General features: G+C 40.7%; 2 protein-coding genes, 2 long non-coding RNA genes and 1 other non-coding gene across 5 annotated transcripts; all 5 read right to left on the bottom strand.

The window, feature by feature from the left end:
* Window positions 1–1,756: 1,756 nt before the first annotated feature.
* LOC116611540 lies at window positions 1,757–9,258 on the bottom strand. The gene is made up of 11 exons (XM_032371916.2): window positions 9,254–9,258; window positions 8,145–8,225; window positions 7,680–7,855; window positions 7,216–7,350; window positions 6,247–7,029; window positions 5,784–5,872; window positions 5,130–5,383; window positions 4,809–4,974; window positions 4,032–4,215; window positions 2,102–2,830; window positions 1,757–1,977 (listed from the first exon to the last, which is right to left on the bottom strand). The coding sequence occupies exons 1-11, from the start codon at window positions 9,256–9,258 to the stop codon at window positions 1,949–1,951; spliced, it is 2,631 nt and encodes an 876-aa protein (XP_032227807.2). The 3' UTR covers window positions 1,757–1,948.
* A 2-nt stretch (window positions 9,259–9,260) lies between these two features.
* On the bottom strand, window positions 9,261–12,378 carry LOC125559138. Its single transcript, XR_007306376.1, has 3 exons — window positions 12,313–12,378; window positions 9,674–9,745; window positions 9,261–9,325 (listed from the first exon to the last, which is right to left on the bottom strand). It is a non-coding gene; the product is annotated as an uncharacterized LOC125559138 (long non-coding RNA).
* A 221-nt stretch (window positions 12,379–12,599) lies between these two features.
* LOC125559137 lies at window positions 12,600–13,401 on the bottom strand. The gene is made up of 3 exons (XR_007306375.1): window positions 13,336–13,401; window positions 13,122–13,190; window positions 12,600–12,670 (listed from the first exon to the last, which is right to left on the bottom strand). It is a non-coding gene; the product is annotated as an uncharacterized LOC125559137 (long non-coding RNA).
* A 138-nt stretch (window positions 13,402–13,539) lies between these two features.
* On the bottom strand, window positions 13,540–14,893 carry LOC116611537. The gene is made up of 3 exons (XR_007306374.1): window positions 14,841–14,893; window positions 14,058–14,120; window positions 13,540–13,715 (listed from the first exon to the last, which is right to left on the bottom strand). It is a non-coding gene; the product is annotated as an uncharacterized LOC116611537 (transcript).
* Window positions 14,894–15,094: 201 nt separating this feature from the next.
* Window positions 15,095–22,373, bottom strand: LOC125556730 (probable serine/threonine-protein kinase roco6). Its single transcript, XM_048720482.1, has 5 exons — window positions 22,360–22,373; window positions 18,288–18,356; window positions 18,156–18,221; window positions 16,237–16,302; window positions 15,095–15,164 (listed from the first exon to the last, which is right to left on the bottom strand). Exons 1-5 carry the CDS (start codon window positions 22,371–22,373, stop codon window positions 15,095–15,097), a joined length of 285 nt encoding a protein of 94 aa, XP_048576439.1.
* Between the last annotated feature and the right edge of the window lie 1,264 nt (window positions 22,374–23,637).

Here is a 23,637-nt window from a genome sequence, read left to right as displayed (position 1 = left end):
CAACAAATGCGATTACTTGCTTAGGTTTTTTTTCTGCTTCCATTCTCTTGACAATGACAAAAACAAAATAAAGTTTAATCGGCGAAACATTGCGAAAAATGTGCATGTTTAAGCCCAGTGAAAAAAAAAAACAGCCAATAGTATTGTAGCCTAGTAAGGCCTGATGCACACTGGCGATATAACGACATAACAACATAAGAATTTGACATAATGGCATAAAAAACATGTTTTTTCTTTTATGTCGTTATCTCCACGTTATTATGTCGACGTTATTGCCATAAGTCGCACCCTTCACACTTGAAAATAAGGACATAAGAATGCGCGCGCCTATCTTGTTATGTCATTATATTGCCAGTGTGCATCAGGCTTAATAAACGCGCTATTTCTACGCTATGCTGGTAGTCGCCAGAAATTTCTTTGATGAATTATTCATTTTGTTTGTCTATATTTGTTTGGTTTTATAGCTATTTCTAGTTTAGCCTCTTGTTAATTCAATATTCTACAAATAGTGATATATAATGAGAGTAAAATAAAGAAAAACTGTTACTGTATTTACAGTCTCAAAAAGATGAGAAGCCTACTTGTTCTCTTCTGCGCATGCCTGCTGGTTGCCGCTGTGTTTGCTGACTTACCCGCGGAGCAGGCCGAGAACGCGGAGAGCCTGGATATGAGTTTTGAAGATGAGATGATGCAAAACCCGGAAATGCAAGGTGAACCACCGGCTGCCACTGAGGTCGAGGACGAAGACGCCCCTGCGGCGTACGAGAGGATGAAAGAGTAAGTTTACGATTCTGAGAGTAGAGTGCTTTAGTCCCTAAAACATATTTGGCTAGGTAGACTTTTTATTATTTTTTTAGACTTTCCATTACAGCTGTTTTCAATAACGTGCCCTCATGTTTTTCACAACTATTGATTACGTCAATCCAACTTTTTAAGCGTTTTCATTGGCTAGCACTGAAAAGGTTTCCAATCACGCCACCTCTCCGCAAGGTCATGACCAATCAAAAACCACCAAGTGTATTCCCGATAGATGACGTCATTCTTTCTTACCCCAGGTTTTCCATTTTTGGAGACAGCCTACCAACACTTAACATTATTTTCCGTTCTTGTGCTTTTCCTCCGACAGTCCCTTGCGTTTCACCATCTTTTTTCTTTCATTACAGGGCCATCCCCGAGCAAAAGTAGAGCCAGTCAGAAGCTCAACGCACATTAGCATTGTAGTGTTTTGTGATTTGTTAAGCTGTGTTGTCTTGAAAACAACTTAGCCATTCTTTTGTTTGATTTTCTTTTTAACCCAAATTATTTCGTGTTTTTTGTTCAGTTATTTTTCAATCCAGTTGCAATTGTTTTTACTTTAGTTTCGCACCTGTGATTTTAGAGAGAAATATGAATAAACTCTGCTTCAATTTAACGTCTATTTCTATTTTCAAAAAGTGATTCCGTTATCTGATTGATAATTCTGCTATCTGATTAATAAATTTTGATTGATAAGTCAGAATATAATAGAACTCCCAATAAACTCGAACTGAGATATCACTTAAATTTAATATTCCGTAATTTGTTTTGGAGTGACTCGAGGTCCCAACTAATTCTAACGAACGGTGGCTCTAAATTCGATCACTAAAAAACGTCAGAAAAGCCTCTGAAGACGCGTGCTACGCCCAGAAGTGCTCGAGTTCAGCAATAGCAGGATTGGAGGAAGGGAGGGGGGAGGGCAGGAGGGAGGGGAGGGGATGGTGGACATGATAGGACGACCTTTTCCAGTGATCTATTCTTTTATTTGTCGTAGGCAGTTTTATCCGATACAAGTTATTTTGTGTACTTTATTGAGTCATAGCGAAACGGAGCTCTTATCATGACTGCTCCTACTTCTAATGGATGGATTATATTGCTCTATTATAAGTTACTTGACCCATCATTGTGTCTTATTTTGCTTGAAGCGATGATATCAGAACTCCGTTGTGACTTCATCTCCTTCTAAATGGTACAAATGAGGAAAAGCATTAGATAACTCGCGAGATAACTGCACTAAATAGATTATGACAAAATGATGAGGCACTGTCTAACTGCAAAACAAGTCCCAAATACGATTTTGAAGTACCTTCAAAGATGCTGGTATCGGCACGATCATCCACTTCAGCGCAGATGGCATCTGCCACTTGGTACCAGTCTAGCTCGGTGGGAATCACGTGACCATTACCATCGCTACTGTCATCACTATTTTTCCCATCGTCCTTAGAAGCTTCAGTATGCTCCACGTCATTGCTTCCTTCATCAGTATTTTTCCCGTCGTCCTTAGAGGCCTTACTTTGCTCCTCATCGTTGCTTTCATAGCTACCTTCATCAGTATTTTTCCCGTCGTCCTTAGAGGCCTCACTTTGCTCCTCATCGTTGCTTTCATAGCTACCTTCATCAGTATTTTTGCCGTCGTCCTTAGAGGCCTCACTTTGCTCCTCATCGTTGCTTTCATTGCTACCTTCATCAGTATTTCTCCCATTATTCATAAGGGCTCCGTCTACTACCACGTGACTGCTTTCGTCGTTACCGTCATCAGCGTTTCTCCCATCGTGCTTTAGGGCCACGTCAAGTACCACGTGACTGCTTTCGTCGCTACTGTCATCAGCGTTTCTTCCATCATCTTTTAGGGCCCCGTCAAGTACCACGTGACTGCATTCGTCGTTACTGTCATCAGCACTACTCCCATCGTCCTCAACAAGCGTCTCGTCCTCGCTGTCATTTGACTGTCTGTCACTGAATTCATAGCCACGATTCCGGCACAAGGATATGAACGCTTTCTTTAGTAAGGGCCACACGGCGTACAAGAGTGAACCTGAAAAATTCAAACTACGATGTGGACGTTCACGATTACTTTACAGCGGCGTAACCAGGATTTTTAACAGGGGGGGGGGGGGGGGCAAAAGGGACTTTCAAGGCATTTTCTCCTGTATTTTAGATAATGTCTCACACATTTACTGTATTTTTGGCTGCTAAAAGGGGGAGGGGGTCCCCTAGGCCACCCCCTGGCTACGCCCCTGCTTTATGATTCCATTGTATAGCGTTTCCATTCAAAACCGACTAAAGAATGCAGAAAATAAGTTAGCGACTATGATATATTCAATTGTTTCATAAGTATGAAGGTAACAAAAATACCTTTAGTACCTTCGTAATGACGAAGTTAAATGAAGATAAATAAGAACAAGGAGAAGAAAACAGATTAGACGATGAAAAAGAAAAAGAAGATGGAGAAGAAGGAGGAGTAGGAGGAGATGTAGAAGAAGGTGAAGAAATAAAGGAAGAAGGACGAAGAGAAGAAAGAAAGAGCGAAAAAGAAGAAGCACGGAGACCTAGTGTATTAGCGCGTTGACCTCACACCGCTATGGTCCAGGTTCGAATCTCTGACTGTGGATTTTTTCAAGTTCATTTCTTGACTCGAATTTGTGTCACAAGTAAATTTGTGTCATAAGGACATTAAGCCAGAGGCCCCTTCTTTTCAAGCCGCCCTACTACCCTGAATCGAAAGGACGTAAAAGAACAACTGGGGACGCAATAAGCCCTTAAGTGACCATCCTTAGTGACAGTGCTTACAAACAATACACACAGTATTTAACTGATGGAAACTAGTACGTTGGCGCTTATTGGCAATGTATTGTTTACAAACAATACACACAGTATTTAACTTATGGAAACTAGTACGTTGGCGCTTATTGGCAATGTATTGTTTACAAACAATACACACAGTATTTAACTTATGGAAACTAGTACGTTGGCGCTTATTGGCAATGTATTGTTTACAAACAATACACACAGTATTTAACTTATGGAAACTAGTACATTGGCGCATTTGATCACAACTCTTCATGTTCATTTGTTATGTCATTTTATTCAAAGAAAGAAGAAGAAGAAAATAAAGAAGAAGGGGGAGGAGGAGGAGGAGAAGAAAAAGAAACAAAAGGAAGAACAAGAAGAAGATCGTGACGATGAAGAAGACGACAATCGGGTTGACGCAGAGAATTAAAAATTGTCTTTATTACCTGCAGCAATAAACGCGACTAATAGATTACCCATCAGCACTAGGGCCAACACTCCGACCGAGTCCACTTCTCTGTCAATTTCTGGCGGTACTTCATCCACAGGTAGCCTGAGCAGCATTGCGATTTGTCCGTTAACCATGGTAACCATTAATGTGGAAAGCTGCAGCCAGTGGTCACTTGTGTACTGCGGGCTCAAGAGAGTATGGAAGTAAGCTCTCGACAATTGTACTACACTACATTGGGTCATAGCTGGGTAGATTAGGTGCATATGACCTACAGATACCCTCTATGAGACGATAAAGGCGGAAATGAGGGCTTTTATTTTATGTAAGGTCGACAGCTATGATGATGATGTTGATGAATTTGATGATGATTATGCCATTGTTGTAAGTGATGATGAATATGGTTTTGAAAATAATAGTTATTATGATTGGACAAAGAAGAAAGGATGGGATAGTAATTGATTGATGAAGATTATTATTTTACATGTCATAATAGTGTCGATGGATAAGACGAAGATTTCAGGAGGAAGATGATCATCATGGTGGTGGTGGAAGTGGTGATGATAAGGATAGGATGGTAGTGTTAGGGAGTAGTGACTATCACAGTGGTGGTTAGGGGTGATCGTGATGATGGCATGGATGCTGATGCTGACGATGATGAGGATGGGCTGGTGGTGATTATGTCTATTGTAAAGGTTATGATGGCAGTGCTGGGTAGGGTAGCTGATGGCGATGATGTAATCGCACATAAAGTTGACAGTTACAATTCACACACCTTCATAGGCTGAAAATGGCAGAAAAACACAGCATAGACGCCAGAAACTATTGAGGGTACCCCGAGGTTTAAACGGCTCTCCTGGTCCATTAGAACAGCGGACACTACCAGTACCAGCTTGCGGTACGTCTCGATCATCTCCCAGTAGAAGAACCTGGGCTTGTAGCTAGGATTAAACAAGAGATAAACTATCATTTTGGACGCAGACCATTAGAGGTAACTTTAGTGGTAATCTTATCATAACATTCAAAGTATGTTAGTCCTGCTGATGCAATTCTGGATAAAATATCCTCATTTCTTTCCCATTCTTCTTCTTCTTACCCTTCATATAGAAATCTCATTCCTTGCTTAACTTCATCATCGTCTTTCTTCTTTAAAGTTCTCCACAGCAAAAGCAGTCCAAGCGCAGGTATTATCAGAGCAAACGCCGTACCCACGTATGCAAGCCTGGACAGCCTCTCAAATCTCGCTCCTTCGCATATTATACTGACGTCAGAGCGGAGGTAAGACTGACATTTCTCCTGAGTACGGTCGGAGCAGACACGAATGCATGTTCCGGGAAGAATGGAAAGCACCTTGTTGTAGAAGAAAATACACCGATGTATTGAAACATGTACTTCGCGGAAGACACAACACAAATGTATTTAAGAAGCTTTTCAAGAGACAAGTGGTTCAGAAGACTAGTTAAGAAAGCTTAATGAATGCGTGATGAATCCAGAAACCAGAGCGCATTCATTTCCCTTATCATTTACCTTTTGAATTTAAGATTTCGTAAGATGACCACATAAGAAAGTATCACAACATGTATTGTACATTTTGTATAAAAGAGGGTACACAACACATGTATTGTACCTTTCGTATCAAAGAAAGGTACACAAGAACATGTATTGTACCTTTTGTATAAAAGAGGGCTTCACAATAACATGTATTGTATCTTTTGTATAAAAGAGGGGTACACAACAACATGTATTGTACCTTTTGTGTAAAGGAGGGGTAGAGCAGCATCAGCAGAAAGAAGGCAACACCAATGATACATTGAATGTTTTGAAGTAAAAAGCGGCATCCTGAAGATCACATAAAATTAGGTGTTTGTCAACAATTGAAATGGCATCTACAAGTAAGCGGCTTTGTATATTAATCCAAAAATCAACAACTGTGTTAGTTTCAGGAGTCTCGGGAAAGCGAAATATTCCAATAAAAAGAGGTCCCCATAAGGAAACGTTCCATACACTTTTGGTAAATTTTAACCCACTTAACAAGGAAAACCTAGTAGTAAGGACAATCTTTGAACCAAAGGTCTCCTTATAAATACTCATATAAATGCACATACATCTAGGCCACAAAATCCAGTGGAACGTAAATAACGGACACTTTTCAAAGCCTTTGTTCAAAATCATCAAAATCTTTAAATGTATCCTATTATTCGGGAACCTTGTACCTTTTCGCGAATTATGTGGATTCCTGTTCAATATCCTGCATACAATAATGCACAGAGCTGCAGTGGCAATGATAGCTACATTCACCGATGCTGCAAGTACGAACTTCCTCTCAGCATCGAATCCGTCATAGATACACTCCAGTGGAAGAAGGTCCAGTAACCCAAGCTTGACATACTCAATCAATGAAGAAAGAATGCTGTCATCCTTGGAGGGCATGATAAGCGCCACTTGGTAGAAACCAATAATGATCTTGAGCCACGCGATCACCAAATCTCTCCAGCCACGGGTATCCCCCTCGACAGTGCTGCTTCGAATGAACAGAACAACCATAGCAGCGATGGCAGCCACTTTCCCAAGGATTGGTAGGATGAGGTTGCTTGAAGGGCATCTTATGCACTTTCCTGCCTGTTTGTACTGTCTCTTGACGCACTGAGAACACAGGGGTCCCGTGTATCCCTCGCGGCACCTAGACTCCAGTCCCCCGAGACAGGAACTCTCGATGGGGCAGCGGTAGGCTACGGGTATCAGGCTCTCGTCTATACGGGCATTTTCCGTATTGTAAGAATCATCCTTTAGTTGTAGCTCGGTGGAGAATGCCGAGTATTTCTCGAAAGCCACCTCGGACTGCCATTTCCAGTAGTACCCTGGGGCTAGCGTGAAAGTCTCGTTGTTGCAGCTAAGCCCGGTGAGACATGGGAAACAACCTCCAAACCGGTCTAACCGGTAGTAATTTTCTCGACAGAAGCAGGCACGGAAGCCTGCGAAGTGTCTGTATTTAGTTCCTGAGAAAAATTACGTATGAATTCAACAGAATTATTGATTTATTATAGAGACATTTTTAAAGGATATGAGGTAAAATGTGCTTTATTTTGAAATATTGCAGAACAAAAAATGACTAGTTTATATCCTGTTGACAGCAAACATTTTTTCCTCGGGTATATTTGTTCAGAGAAGTTTAAAACTCATACCGTCCTGACAAGGCTGGCAGTCTAACTCTGTCGCAGTGCCTGGGTTTCTTGCATAACGACCGGGAGGGCAGAGCTTGCAACCGTTGTCATACTCATTGAGTACTGTCTGTGCAATCTCGTCCTGGTAGAAACCGCCTTTGAGGTAAATAATGGACAATGATGAATAAGCTAGACCGACTGGCCCAACAGAACAATTTAGTGGACAGCCGATTGATAGCCGAAACATCTGAGTGACAGTCGACTGATAGCCGAGCGACCGAACGTTTGAGTGGACAGCCGCTTGATAGCCGACCGAGCGAGCGACCATCTGAATGGACAACCGACTGATAGCTAAACGACTGTCTTGTAACTTGCAACTTCTTGTTAACTTTATTTCTTACTAGACACGGTAGTTACTTCCCGGATCTCGAAGAGTCCCGCATCCCGTAAAACATGGGTCCTGAGTATTTCTCGTCCTATCTTACCTGCTGGACACTTGTAACATCGAACCCTCCAATATGTACCCGGCATGCACGGCGAGCACAGCTTGCTCAGGCCACGTGACTGACACACGTACCCAGTGTCTGTTAGCGCTCGCTGCCCGACAAGGGCGCTACGTGTATTCAGGATAATTGCAAAGTTCACACTCGCATCTTGCTGTCTGAAAACGGTTTAAAGGGTCTCTTAGTGTAAAGTACCTTTCTTTTTCTTTTGTTTCCAACCATAAATCAGAATTTGACAAATCATTTTAGTGATATTTCAAAGAATAACCTATTCTTCCCTATAGGCTGATGAGTATATATAATGTTCTTATAAAAAGAGTGCTTTTAAGAAATGCCAAATTTCAGCCTGAGGTTCTTGGTCTCTAATCTTATTCAATGGCTGTACACAATTCTTTCCTTTTGCATTTTCACATGAAAAGAACTGCGTTTACACTAGGTTTGACTTACACTAAAATTTTTAGGTTTCTTGATGGAAGACCCTGGAATTCCCAAATTGGTATTTGCTGGATATCATTTCTATCAAGAAATCTGAAACAGAAGCATTTCGCAAAGATGGTGACAGCTAATAGTTATGGTGGTAGTGATGATGGTAGGGATTACACGATAATTGTTATTGTTGTGGTTAGGATGTTGATGATAGTTTTGGATGTGGTGATGATGTTGATGATAGTTTTCGATGTGGTGATGATGTTGATGATAGTTTTCGATGTGGTGATGATGTCGATGATGGTTATGGTTGTGGTGGTGATATTGACAATAGTTATGGTTGTGGTGGTGATGTTGATGATAGCCATGGTTGTGGTGATGATGTTGACAATAGTTATGGTTGTGGTGGTGATGTTGATGATAGCCATGGTTGTGGTGATGGTGTTGATGATAGCCATGGTTATGGTGATGGTGTTGATGATAGCCATGGTTGTGGTGATGGTGTTGATGATAGTTATGGTTGTGGTGGTGATGTTGATGATAGCCATGGTTGTGGTGATGGTGTTGATGATAGCCATGGTTGTGGTGATGATGTTGACAATAGTTATGGTTGTGGTGGTGATGTTGATGATAGCCATGGTTGTGGTGATGGTGTTGATGATAGCCATGGTTGTGGTGATGGTGTTGATGATAGCCATGGTTGTGGTGATGGTGTTGATGATAGTTATGGTTGTGGTGGTGATGTTGATGATAGCCATGGTTGTGGTGATTGTGTTGATGATAGTTATGGTTGTGGTGATGATGTTGACAATAGTTATGGTTGTGGTGGTGATGTTGATGATAGCCATGGTTGTGGTGATTGTGTTGATGATAGCCATGGTTGTGGTGATGGTGTTGATGATAGCCATGGTTGTGGTGATGTTGATGATAGCCATGGTTGTGGTGATGGTGTTGATGATAGCCATGGTTGTGGTGGTGATGTTGATGATAGCCATGGTTGTGGTGATGGTGTTGATGATAGTTATGGTTGTGGTGATGATGTCGATGATAGTTATGGTTGTGGTGATGATGTCGATGATAGTTATGGTTGTGGTGATGATGATCGTGATAACTGGGCTGATAGTACTTACAGCATTGTCAGCGAACTTGCAAAACGAAACGAAGATCCTGACAACGTCTTGATTTTGTTGTTTGTCAAAATTCTAGTAAAGAAAAGGGGATCAAAAAGGATTATTTATCCATCCCCACTCCCCTCCTAGTTCCACTGCTAACCCCTCAGCGTAAATTACCATGACACTATCCGTATACCAAACATATATTTCCCCTTACTTCCATCCGATTTAAATTTACAAGCTCCGTTTGTAGGCCACCGTTTTTCTGAACTTCGGTGTCTGCCCGAAGAATCTATAGCCACTCAAAAGCGCTTTTACCTACCGAGGCAGAAGTGACAAATCAAGTAAATACCCTGACCGACAATCGGCCTAACAAATCGGTGTATGTAAACTAGCCCCTACTTTGGTTCCATATTAGGAACTGGGTCGGCTACTTACATGATCTTTAACCCCTGTGGGCAGAGGAGAGTTGAGGAACCCACATGCTCAAAGTAGTTGTTGCCAAGGTGTCTATAGAAAATATAATTCTCTGTATTATTGCTGCGATGGTACGAGTTGTGTTACGGAGGTGTGGGCCCACTTCTGACACCATGTGTTGCTAACAGTGTTCACTAAAAGAGCTTCTACAAGTTATCTTTTCATTGAGAACTTTCCGCTCGGTGGTTTGTCTCGTGAACAGTTGAATGCAAATACATTTTACTACCTACACATAAACATAGACTATGGTTCTGTGATTCCTTACTAGCCTGACAGTGCTTAACCCGGATGGTCGAGAATTGGTGTATGAAGAAAAATACACTTCAGATTTTCACCAGGCACGACAGGCCTGTTTCGAGACAACTTTATTTGTCTCTCTTCAGGTGCAACTGTACAAAGATCGTTCCCCTTGTTTTAGATGTGACCCTAAATCTCGCTAAAGGAACATTCGAACCTTACACCAAGCCTAACAACACACCCCTGTACGTCCAATGTGATAGCAGCCACCCACCCTCAATTATTGGCAATCAACAGGCGCCTTAGTGAGATTTCCTCTGGCAAGGAGGAATTCGACAAAGCAGCACCGGCATAACTAGAGAAAAGCGGATCCAGGACAAATTGGAGTTCTCTCCAACCAATGCGCCACCAGCAAATCAAAGAAGAAAAGGCAAAGGAACATTACATGGTACAACCAACCCCCCACCCCCCGTTCAGCAGAAACGTAAAAACAAGCATTGGGGGTATATTTCTCAATATAATCAAAGAGTCATTCCAGCATGACCACCCATTGAAGAAAATATTCAACCGAAACACTCTTAAATCAGCTATTCATGTATGCCTAACCTTGCTAGTAAAATAAGCGCGCATAAAAAAGCGTCTTAGACGGGCTACTCCCAAATCTCGAAAAATCCTGCAATTGCAGAAAAAATGATGAATGCTCGCTTAACGGCCAGTGCCTCACAATAAGCATTGTATACCAAGCTAAAGTAACCAGCGAAGGTAGCGTTGCCACGTATGTGGGACTCACCGCTGATAGTTTTAAAACCATGTACAACAACCACACCGCGTCTTTCAATAACGAAGGAAATAAACACTCAACGGCATTAAGTAAAATCATTTGGGCGCTTAAGGACGCTAAAAAACCTACTCGATCAACTGGAGCGTCCACGTGCCCCTGCATACGACAATAGATCCCAAACCTCTGCATAACAGAGATATATTTTATATATTTTTTTTGGGGGGTCCAGTATCCATCAAATCGCGCGCTCTGATTGGCTCTCGTGAGGTCCGGTATCCTACGATCCGGACCCAGCGATACCGGCCCGCTCACCTCCAAAGCTCGAAATAGTGAGTTGATTTGTAAAATGCCCATCGGAAACTGGATTTTTACTCCCGAGGTTATAGATTTTAAACACTAAAACGGCATTTTATTGTCATTTTATCTAGAATCATTGACTTTACGGAAAATCGGCTTCAAACTCCAAGTGTTTTGACAATTTCCCGCCATAATGATTTTGCAACGCGCGCGACAATTTCAAGTTTGCTGAAAGTTTATTTGGAATAAAAAAAGGCAGCAAATCGTCTCTTCATACGAAGAAAAACGACAAATCACTCTAGGAATTTACCTGCATAACCAGCTTAACGTATCCACATTCAAGAGAAGTTCTTTAGTGAATATATCTTATCGTCTGTGGAGGATTTACAGCGAAAGAAGACATTTCTACGATCAATTCGAGTTGAGAACGACGTATCAATCTGGACTAAATTATTTTACAAAATTGTTGGTCAAAAATCAGAGAATGTCTTCTTTGGAGGTTCTGTATATCTGGAGGATTTAAAGCGTTGTGTGGAAATACAAAAAGGAGTTTATTAATGATCATGAGCGAACAAAATCTTCACGAACATCGACGAAAGTCAGAAGCGAAACCTCGCCTCGTGCAACCGTAAGGTAAACAATGTTGGAAATTCTATTGAAGAAAAAAATAAATGTTATTTCCCAGCTAAGGGTCGGTCCGTATCGTGAAATACCGTGACCTCGGCCTTCGGCCTCGTCAGTATCTTCAAGTCCTCGGTCACGGTGTTTCTCGATACGAACCTCTAGCTGGTAAATAACATATTTATGGCGTCCAAGTGAGTGCTTATTAAGCAAACGAAATGAACTCGCAAGCGCATGTCGCCTATAGGCCTATAGAAATAAAGCAAACGAAAAGGAACTATAATTACATGAAAATGTTCCTTTCTGAACGTAGTGATTGAAAATTCCATACGATCTGAACTAATTCCTTCGTAAGTTTATCTAGTGTTGACGCATCATCGGGGACCCAGGGCGTCGCGGGGATCGGGCACACAGGGAGCGCGCGAGAACTCCTCTTTCTTTCTGGGGCGCTCACTGTGTGCCCGATCTCCGCGACGCCCTGGGTCCCCGAGGATGGTGTTCACGGTATTATCTAGAAAAAAAACTCCAAACAAGTCCGGGAGAACAACATGCCCCAGCTGTCTGTCAGAAGTGGCAGACTGTAAGGAAGTGTTATATTCACCGGAAGTGAATTATAGCAGAAACAAACAGTCCGAAGAACAACACAATAAGTACATATACATACAGCATTTGTAGACTGTTGCACTGCTGTATCCCCGGCATAGATGATAGCTTGTTGTATGCGGCCCACCTAGGACGTACATAGCGGTAGTAGACGTTGAATCATTGGGGGTTACGATACAGAAACATTGAATATGTACAGAAAATTTTTCAAAATATCAATGGGCAATACAGCACGACAGAAACCGTCGATAGGAAAAGATTCATACCCCGACCCCCAAGATTATATAGAACAAAAAAAACTTCTCATACTCATATGAGCTCTTATTTGGCTTTGAACTTTATAAACTTACAGGAATGTCCAAGAACACATGATGATTCGACCCGCACGAAACGTAGTCACGCGATTGAAGCCAAAATCTCTGTCAACAACAAACAACAAGAAAAAAGACTTGATTTCATCATGGTCGAAGTGGTCATTATTATCATCATTATTATTATCATCATCGCAAATATTACCATTTCTTCAGCGTCGACAACAACAATAATTGCAATCTTCACCATCATCGCACTCGAAGGCATTTTCATTATCATCATCATCGCAAATATTATCATCGTTACCATCATCATCGTCATCACCACATATTATCTCGTCACCATTATCATCACCATCGTCATTATCATCATCATTATCATCGCGAATATTATTATAATCATCATCATCACCAGCCTCATCGCAAATATCATCATCATCGTCGTCGTCGTCGTTGTCGATAACAACAACATTTAACATCTTCCACAACATCCCACACGTTTTCGCGATTTTCAAAAATAACAGAAAACTCAGACAACGCACGTGTTTGTGGAACTTACATGAAAAAGATTGTCCTCGGTAGGAGAGCCATGTTTACCTCGGTCAGCAGATTGCGTTTCAGATACAAACTAACACAAAACGACATGAACATCAATAGAATAATAAAGAATCTTTCAAATTCTAGAAAGTATGTTCCATGATGTACCATCCCCTTTTTATAGGAGTGCCCCTTGATTAGAGCACTTTTTAAAATTCACATTCCTTAATACTTACACTGCAAGGGTGGTCCCTGAGAACGAATTGAAGGACAATTTTTCTAGTTTGTTGTCGGAGAGATCACTGAAAACGTAGAAAACACGACTGTAGCCGCATGGTTTGGTGATTGCACATGTTAATTGTCATGCGTAGTTTTTCCTTAAAATGATTGCAAATTCATTTTAAGTTTTCCTATTTCAGACACACACCCGTTATCACTGAGAGTGTGGTACAGAGACACACGATACCACTGGAATACTTACAGTGTTTCGATAAAGGTCGGCAGAGAGCCCGGTTGTATTTCGGTTATCTGGTTACCATGTAATGATAATGAGCGACAGTCTGTTTGGCTTAAGGTACCAGCTTTGAGAATCTTCATCTTGTTATCTTTCATATATCTGCAGGCAATCAACAGAAATGATAAGACAAGGAGGAAGGCTCGTGTCCAGAGGGGGGGGGGGGAGGGGGGAGGGAGGGAGGGAGGGAGGGAGGGAGGGAGGGAGGGAGGGAGGGAGGGAGGGAGGGAGGGAGGGAGGGAGGGAGGGAGGGAGGGAGGGAGGGAGGGAGGGAGGGACACCTTCACCCCAAAATGTTAACAAATTCTAAGGAAATGACCAGTTGTGACGCCGGCTATGCCTCCAATATTTCGAGGCCTGCTACAGGTCTGTAAGTAGTTCTTGATCTAATTGATCTAATAGCCGGTGAAACTAAGGTTGATTGATTTTTCTCTCCATACTTACATTTGGTTAACACGTTGGATCGCTCCTTCTTCAACTTCCTCGATTTCGTTGTTGTTCAGTTGACTGAAATATTAGCAAAACATAAAGAAGGTCTGATTATCACTTTGTCAATCTTGTTTATCAATCAGTGACTGTCCTTTTTTTTTTCTAAATGGTCTAAAAGAGCATGGGCGAAGGGAAACTTCTGGTGTTCTAAAACTATAGGGTGCTGGGCCTATAGTTTTATTTTTTCAAAATAACGGCCTGGAAAACCGTAAGTTAACACGAATTCCTGTGCGTTTACGTGAAAATGCTCGACGTACACATTTCTGGGGCGATGAAATGATTGTAGTTGACTGGACCCCTGAAGTATGGTATGTAATAATGTCCTTATATGGTATTGACTGAGCGAGCTAGAAAAACGACGGTTTTTCAAAACAAGATTGATCAATTGTCTCTTCGTTAAGTGAACCGATTACTACGAAATTAACATACATATTTTTAATTCTATAGGTCATCGTGGTAATTTAAAAAAAAAGAACAAGGAAATGAAAAGTAGGAGGAAGTTAGTTAGTTAAGGTAATTTCTCGAATTAGGGCCGCACACGCATATGCCTTTTCCAACATGCAGGGGGTAAATATTCTTTCAGATTAACACAACAAACTTTTAATGACAAAAAGTTTTGACAGAAAGTACTTTTTTGTCGTTTCTTCCCTTAACATAAAGCCCTATCCCTCCCCCCCCCCCCCCCCCCCACCCTGTTTAGGCTAAGCTGGGGTACTCGATATTCAGTTGCTAACTTACATTCTGAAAACATACGGCGGCAGTGTGCCCTTTTTAAGAACGGACAACAAGTTATTATCCATGGAGCTGTAAAAGAGATGACATCAAGAATTAAATGAAACTAAATCAAACTAAAATTTGCTCGTTCATCGCTTTTTCGCGTTCCCCCCTCTTTCAAACAAGCGCCCATCTCAATAAAGTCTTTCCTTATCTTAAAAAAAGTACAGAATTTCTGCTTTTCCTAACATAGAGCAAAGCGAATATGTTAATGTCACTTACAGTAATTGCAACCGCCACGTCAATATTCCAGCTGGAATTTCTCGTATTTGATTTCCGTCAAGATACCTTGAAAAATATATAAATGAGGCTTATTCAGCGGAAACATATTTAAAATTAAGTAACATTCTTGCATTCTTACGCCAGCCCATTTCCCGAATTGTTCCCCTTTTAAAATAAAATTTTGAATAATCTGCAAACTAAATTGCAAGCGACATAAATGCATTTTGGCCTTTTATTCGTTCAAAAGCCTAACTGTTTTTATTGGCCTACACTTTTATGGCTTCCAGCCACGGCATTTCACTGCAATGCATTGACTAGTCAAATGGCATGATTCACGGAAGTAAAAACCGCTCTTATCTTTCTTGGAATCGTTGACAAGAGTTCGAATTCCAAAAAAACGCAGTGAGCTCTATTCAGCCACGGCTTGTACATTCTGCGAATTCTCGCCGATGATTTCCACCCAGGGGTGGGAAGGGGACTTTAAAAAAATAGACGGGGGTAATCGTCGGCAAAATCAATTTTGTGGATAGCACCTTACTCTGGGTACCAAAGGCTCCAAGCTTCACTTCAAGCGTTTTTGAAGGAAAGCTCGGAGCCTCTGGTACCCAGGGTAATAGCACTTTGGCTGTGGTCAAAGCAGTTCCCCAGGGGATGGGGCACTGGCGGCATGTGCCCCCCCCCCCCAATATCTTAATACATTGTAAGGAAATGACAAGAAGAGGGAGCGCTGTGCCCCCAATATTTTCTTAATGTTTCTGTATTGTGTCCCCACTCCCCCCCAATCTTACGTGGCCTGCTATGGCTCTTTTAAGAGATAGCAAATTGGGTGTGATCTTAGGAATTTTTAATGCTAAGAGATAGCAGAATCGGAAAAATTCTTCAACACCCCCTAAGAGGTTGGTCGATACTTTATTTAATTTCAGTTAGTTTAAAAGACGAAAAGCCCAAAGCGGTTTTTAGCAATTTTGTGAAATTATTGATATGAGCAGAGGAATTCACAAATTAATTATTTTTTCATTTGAAAAAGGAACTATGTGATCAAATGTAATGGTATATATCGCAAAATATATATTTCTCAAACCTGGTATCTTGCTTGGATTGCAAAATGTCTGAATAAGAACTTATGCTTACTACGTACACACTGTCGACAGAGCTTGGTATCAGTCCGTGGGTCAGCTCGCTAAGACGATTATTCGATAGATGTCTAAATCAGCAAGAAAAAGATAGAGTCAGTAAGACAATGTTCAGCTATTAGGAATAGTAGTTGGCATATTCTGCTATGTGGGAGCTTCCCAGTGGTGGTCTGGATGGAATTGGATGCTTTTGGCTGGGCATATCAATATTTGGGTGACCTTAAATCTCGCTCGGCCAATCTCTTGGAGGCCTGGGTCTAAGGGCTTTTCAAGACTTGTGTGATAAAGATTTGACCAATCGATAAAGTTTTTTGACACATTTTTGCCTCGAGTCTCAAATTGAAAGGAATCAGTATTTTTCACCATGTTTTCTGGAGATCAGGGAGCGGGAAAACTTTAGCTCTTCTAAATATGGGCATCAATGCCCATATAAGGCAATGCATACGAAGGACACTATCCGGTATATAGCGGTAGACAGAAACAGCAAAGTATCGGTCATATCCTTAAAGAAACTCCTTATAGACACACTGCTTTTACAACTTCACTAGATATATTTGGGCACTGCCTAAAGCGGAGCCCCAATAGATAGATAGCTTATTTCAAAACTATTGCATTGCGCAATTCACATCGAGTAAAATTTAACAAAAAATAGTTAATCATATAATACAGGCAGGAGCAGGACCCGTCACCTTGTAACGTTAATTAATGTACCTTACGGTGGAGCTTCTGTTCCAAAAAAATATTTTTAGATTATCTTTTCGCAGGATCCATTAAGTTATATTAATCATTACAAAAATAATACAAAGTACACAATAATTATTTGGGATCTTTGTAATCACTGTAAGTATTTATACAACATTCTTGAACAACTTAGTTCATAACAAGATAATATGACGCCTTTTTCATAATTCTCATGCAGTTGAAGGAATGTTAGTGCCATAGCGAAGTAATCTTTTCTTTTGTCAGAGCTAAAACACGGATCGGTTTCCCGTCATCATAAGTCTTTGCTACTCGCTACTTAAATCCACTCTTTTTACCGACAGAGCAAAAAATGGCAAGTTTTACCCAAAATAAGGTCTGGTTAACTTCGGTAAGCTGGAATTTTTGCATAGAGGTTCCTTATGTTATGTAAACCAACATATCAAAAAATGTTTTTTTTTTCTAATAGATTCGTCTTCGAGATATGAGGCTTGAAGTGCAATTTTCAAATGTTCAAAGTATGAATTCTCCTCATTTTTGGGGAGAAGTCGGGCTCTGATCAGAAATTTAGCCAACTTTGCTCGCTAATATCTAAATTTCGTATCTTCTAAATTTCTTTAAAATTTGGAATAAAGCTTTTGGTCAGAGGAACTCCTTGTATGCGGAATCGATTGCATTGAAAAGTTGGTACGATAGAATGTCATCCGATTCGATTGCATTGAATGCAGGCTTACCAACCTCTCAGTCAGTCTTCTGTCAATCCCAGTAACTAGCTCGAATATTTTCACGAATATTTTACCTCCTGTAATTGTCCTATAATGCTTTTGCCTTTTACAAGTTCACCTAGGGCTTGGAGTTCACCTTAGAAGACTAACTAAGACTAACATTCGTCTATTTTCACAGTGTTTTATTGTACTATAACTGTATAAGCTTTGGCTTTGTTGTAGCATGTTCGACGAATGTAGAAAATTGGAAAATATTTTTCAATTTTCGACCAATCAGAGAGCTAGGCACCGACAGAGGAAAATCCACAGGAATCTCATCGTGACCACGGGAATTTTATCGTATAGCTTTACCACTTTCATATGACTATGGGGCTCCGCAGGGGCTCCTCTATAATATTTTACACGTTTTCCTTTGAAAATCATCGGAAACTGTTACGTAATCGACCGGAAGTAAACTGGTGACAACGCCTCTTAACATACACAGGATATTATAGACTTACATAACGCGAAGGCTGTCCGGGAAAATGTCCGGTTTCACATACTCAATAATATTGTTGTCAAAGTTCCTGCAATGCAAAGGAATCAAATTATTGGAATTTAAATAACTATGTTTATATTGAATATAAACTTACACTTTCGTAAGCTCTTTCACAGAATCAAAAGCAGAAGTCAAGTTCCCGATCTTGTTTTTCTGTGCATATCTAAAAAATATGTATATAACATTAGGAAGAAAAAAAAACATGAAAACAAAATTTCACGCCTCACAAAAAACATACTCCCTGGCTCCTTTTTCTGATTTACTGAGTTGTAACGTCACCTTAAACTCTATCCTTTGGGTCTGGCTCTCTCTCGCCTCACTCTGACCACAGGAATCCCGTACAGAATGCCTCCTTTCTCGAATAAAACTCACTTTTCAAATCACGAAATTCATTGCATTACTTAGATCCTAGAATGAAGAATTCTTAAAAAATTGCATTGCAAAAACATCTTCAGCCGAGCACAAGTCGCAAATGTAGCAAGTAAATTTCAAATCAATTCTTATAAGCTTATTAACCCATTGACTCCTGTCAAATTTTGAGCTGGATTTACAAAAAACAGACTGAAACAGATACCTCCCCCTCCATTCTGAGTTTTATACAGCCCGTCAAAGTCAAACACCGCTGCACCTAGTCAGCGGTATCCTAGCTTTCCAACAGTGCTTTGCGCTCCCCACTTTTAATCACTCGTCATTGTGCTGATGCGAGCACAATTTGATGGTTGCTTTTTTTCATCAAAAATACAGCTATGAGCATATTGAAAGAGTGTCCTCACAGGTAGCCCGGGCAATGGTTGCTTGTTCGTAGCTCGAAATTCGGCTGTTCTGAGAGGGGACGAGTAAAGCGGTTTTTTTTTGTGAAATGCTGTCAATAAAATTGCCTTAAAACTTGTAACATGCCTTAATTTTATTGAAACATCTAACAGAAAACGCTTGAATTGTCCCCTCTCAGAACAGCCAAATTTCGAGCTAAGAACAAGCAACCATTGCATGGGCTACCTGTGCTCCTTCCCAGCGCGGTCAAGCGTAACTAATCGTCAAACGGCGTCGGTCAAGGATGCTTGTGGCTGCTTTCTCGTTTTAAAATACGGCTAGCGGCCAGGGCATATAGTTTAGCTCGGATGTTTTGCCACATATCGAATGTAAGTGTACCGTGGCATAGGTCTGCGAGATTAAAATTTTTTGTTTGTTGTTTTTTTCATTCGAATTTCGACGGTATTTGAGTGCTACCGAAAATGGCGCCTAACCTTGTTTCTTTCCTTAGTAGGGGGAGAGAAGTCATAAATTACGTCAAGAAAACCCCGCCAAATCGTGTATTACACGTGAATTTGACAACAACAAGGCATGTTCTAAGTTTTAAGGCATTTTTATTGACAACATTTCACACAAAAAAACGCTTTACTCGTCCCCTCTCAGAACAGCCGAATTTCGAGCCACGAACAAGCAACCATTGCCTGGGCTACCTGTGGTGTCCTAGGACATCATGAAGTCTATTGGGGCATATTGAGTGCTGTACTTATGGATATTTGCAAGGAAAGGTGGATTCATGGTGATTTTTTCTTGTTTAGCTTTGCCTGGATGAGAAAATAATTTTCTAATGAATCACCACAGCTCTCCTAAATGCTGTCTTTTCTGAAACCAAATTCATTTCAAAATTGTTTACACTGCTGTTCTGGGTCTGTATGGCCTGGAATTGATTTGTTTGGCTTAGGGGTGAAAAGACTTTTAAAAAACATCTGACTTTGGGGAGAGGAGTGTTGACTGTCCCTCCCCTCGTGAATTGTTCCCTGGATCTCCCAGAATGCTTTGCAATTTGTAGTGGCATCCAAGTGGTTTCACAAGCCTTCAAGGAGTGGACATTGTGTTTTGAGGCCATGGAAATGAGCCTGGAGGATCATAAAGGTATCTTTTTGTGTCTTGAGCTGTGTTTGCTGATCTCTCTCCCTTATGTGGTATTTTGAGCGTTTTGTTAAGAGGGGTGATTCTGCTTTTTTTTTCCTTGTTCGATTCGAGCCTGTGCTATTATTTGGCTAAAGAGTAGTTGCTATCACCTGCAGCTATGAGCATCGTGAGAGAGTGTCCTGATATGTATATGCATATCTTATCTTCAAGACCATTGATCCCCTAGACTGATGCCTTAGTCTCTTTATCTTGTTGTGTTTATTTTGAATTTATGAATTTTTTGGGTTGTGGGTACTTTTCAAAGCCGGTACAGGCCGGTTGAGGGGTCAATGTGTTAAGCTTATATCATTTTTTTATATCAGTTTTATTTATTTCATTTACCAGGTAAGCCAAAAAACAGACGTTTATGTTGTTTTGACCCAATTTGTGATAAAAAGATCATTCTGTAGCCTGTGTAGCAAGGGGGAGGGGGGGGGGGGGGGGGAGGGCGAGTCTTCCTCGTGTTCCTTGGTCGCTAGCTCGCATTTCTCCTTCAATGTTCCCTAGTCCTCCTTCCCCATCCATGCTGAACTCCTGCTTGCCTGCTAAGTTATCATCTCTAACTCATTCAGGTGATATCTTTTTTTTACTTTTTGCATCCTTAATAATATCTCCGCGACCATATCAAAGTTCGTGTCGCAAAATTTGTCTATGTATCTTTTTTTACTCACAAATTTGTAATGTGCCCGGTGATATTAGAAATGTCCGTAAGTTGCTTGGCTTCCAGGTCCCTGTAAAAGGAAACGTTATTTGATATTACGTAACCCCCTCTTTCCTCCTAAAAAGTATCCTCCAGTCGATCTACGAAAATTTATAGGCGAACCTAAAAGTAATTGCAACACAATTTTATTGTAAAATGATAAGAAAAGACATTCTTAACAACATCCCAGAATTCCCTCTTGGGCCGGAACATCTAGAAATGTGACAATAAACAAAAGAAATTGATAATTGTTGAATTTCGAGATGTTCCCCAAAGAAAATTAGCCGATGGGAATGTAGGCTTTTAGTGACACGGCATTGAGCGGGAGAATAACATGGCGGCGTTATTAGCCTTCTTTAAAATGCGAAAGTTAAATTCTGTTGTCAATAGAATCAATGATAATCATTAATCGATTACTCGAAGTATGGTGGGGGAGGGGCGGGTCTGAGTTAGATAAGATGCCAACCTCCTAACCAAATATACTGATGGAGTGTTCATTATTTATTACGGGGGGGAGGGGAGTCGGTATTCAGCGCCACTCCACTTTTCCAGTTTTCTCCAGTTTTCTGTGCAACCCCCCTTTGTCAACATCAAAACTTTGTTGACGACCCCAGGAGAATCCACCCTTCACCCTCCTTTATTCTCTTTAAAAATCCAAAAAACAACATTTATAAAGATCAACAAAACTACATTTATATAGATACATATGAACAAATCATGCAATGAAAAACAACCAAGAAATGATATTTTTTATAAAACACATTATTGTATATAAGTCAAATGTGGCCTTGTGGTGTTTTGAAACTTGAAAGAATATGTATCTATTCCTATATATATATTTGCATGCAATACACCAAAAATTGAGATTCGAAGGTTTTTAAAGACGAAAATTTGGCAGAGTCGAATTCCAGTTTTTGGGGCAGAGTCTGGCCTGAAGAAGTCTTATTAAAGACAAAAATTTGGCAGAGTCGAAATCCAGTTTTTTGGTGTATTGTATTCATTCTTTTGGTTAAAGAACACGACTATTTGGGCTTTTTGTATTTATCTTTGCATGCCGTATCAATACTACATACCACGCAGGGTAATTTTATATTTTACTGCATGGGACTGTCCTGATAAAAGAATAAAATCATCCTGTGCCCTTGGTCTGATAGATCTCCCAGATCTGGTACTCGCGGGGGTATCCAAAACAGAAATGCTCTTGCTGTCAGTGTTTTTATTGATCCTACAGGTCAAGCTTAAATTAACTACGACCGAGTAATAAACATTGTTGAATTTGTCATCTGTGGGAAAGCGCTCACGGCCCAACAGCAGTAAATTTAGCCTAAATATGTTATTGGCAACCCTAGGAAACAGCTTTTTTTGCATTTTTATCACTCATTTCAATAATAATAAACAAAAAAGTTAACTACTTAGAAGGGGTGAAACACTTTAGACCCCCCTGTAACCACATTGAAAATTTTATGACCCGTCCATCGACGTTACCCAAAACTTTCTTAGCCCCCCCCCCTCCCATGTGGGAACCGACCTTTCCTCGGGCATAAATTATGAACATTCCCTAATACTGCCACCTTTTATCACCGAGGTCGGTAAAAAGAAAAACAGAAAACCTTATTCAACGACTAGGTACTCACAAGGTTGTGATTCTCCCCTCTATGACTGGAATCTCCCGTAGTAAATTGTACTTCAGTAATCTGAATAAAGAATCAAAATATTGGCATATTTGTTAATGAGGTTGCTTTCAAAAATACTGTTGTTATTGATGTTATAATTATACAATTTGAGATTCAACAAAAAAAAAACCACCCAGCCACCCCACCCCCACCACCCGGATTATCCGCCCTGGATTTGAAGTGGTTTATTTTATAAAAAGCCGCCCCTTAGAACTCTGAAAATTGCCATAAAAGACGCTCCCCGTCCCTCCCGCCCTGATTTCCCTTGTGGGGAAAAGTTATATACTCAGGGGCTCGGGAGAGTCTTCACTATTATATACAGCTGTTTCAATAAACGTTGTCCAAGAGCGCTCTCCCGAACGCGCCCATACCGCGAGGTGGTATGGGTAACGCCATCCTTCACCGCCGACACGAACTTCGTTGAACGCTATCAGAATGCCAGTACCCCCCGGGGGGGGGAGGGGGGCGGTCTTCCCATGTCGACTTGATAGGGATGCTTGTCGTATTTTTTAGGGGTCAAAACCGGGCCTCGGGTATTTTTTAGGGGGTATCCGAGAAAAAAATAGGCTTTTCTCTTAGAAATGGTAATTTTAATGTTTAGGGTAGCAATTTTTGTAGTCGGGTCGCTTAGCGCACAAAAAGAGCTCAATCTATACACAGCGGACAAAAGCACCAAACTTGAAATTATAGCCTATGAGATGGTAATTAATATTGAGACCGGTGCCCACCTGTACCATTAGCGGATCCATAGATAAAGAGCAATTCTTTTTTTAAGAAATATGGTGTTGCGGGTACCCTGTGGTGAGATTTTCATACCTTTTTATGAGGCAAAAAAAGATAAAAATGCACATATTTGAAAACGATTTCTATCATTTAAGCTGTACTCTCTCGAATTCCAAACAAAAAACGTATAAATAGCTTTAAAAAGTTACATTTGAAGAAGAAGGAAATCTACAGGAACCCAGGCTCCGCGCGGCCTTTTTTTACATCCCTCTTGCTAACAACATACAAATATAATAATAATAATAATAATAATAATATGACTGATTTCCGTCCATCAAATAAGCACAATAGGTGGTGCACATGAATTTCACCAGAAATTTTCTTTCAATGAGCTGTCTAAGCATTATATT

The sequence above is a fragment of the Nematostella vectensis genome, chromosome 13 (genome assembly GCF_932526225.1).
Source record: "Nematostella vectensis chromosome 13, jaNemVect1.1, whole genome shotgun sequence".
Lineage (NCBI taxonomy): Eukaryota > Metazoa > Cnidaria > Anthozoa > Actiniaria > Edwardsiidae > Nematostella > Nematostella vectensis.
Note: the sequence above shows the minus strand (reverse complement) of the source record. Positions and strands in the feature narration are given on the sequence as shown.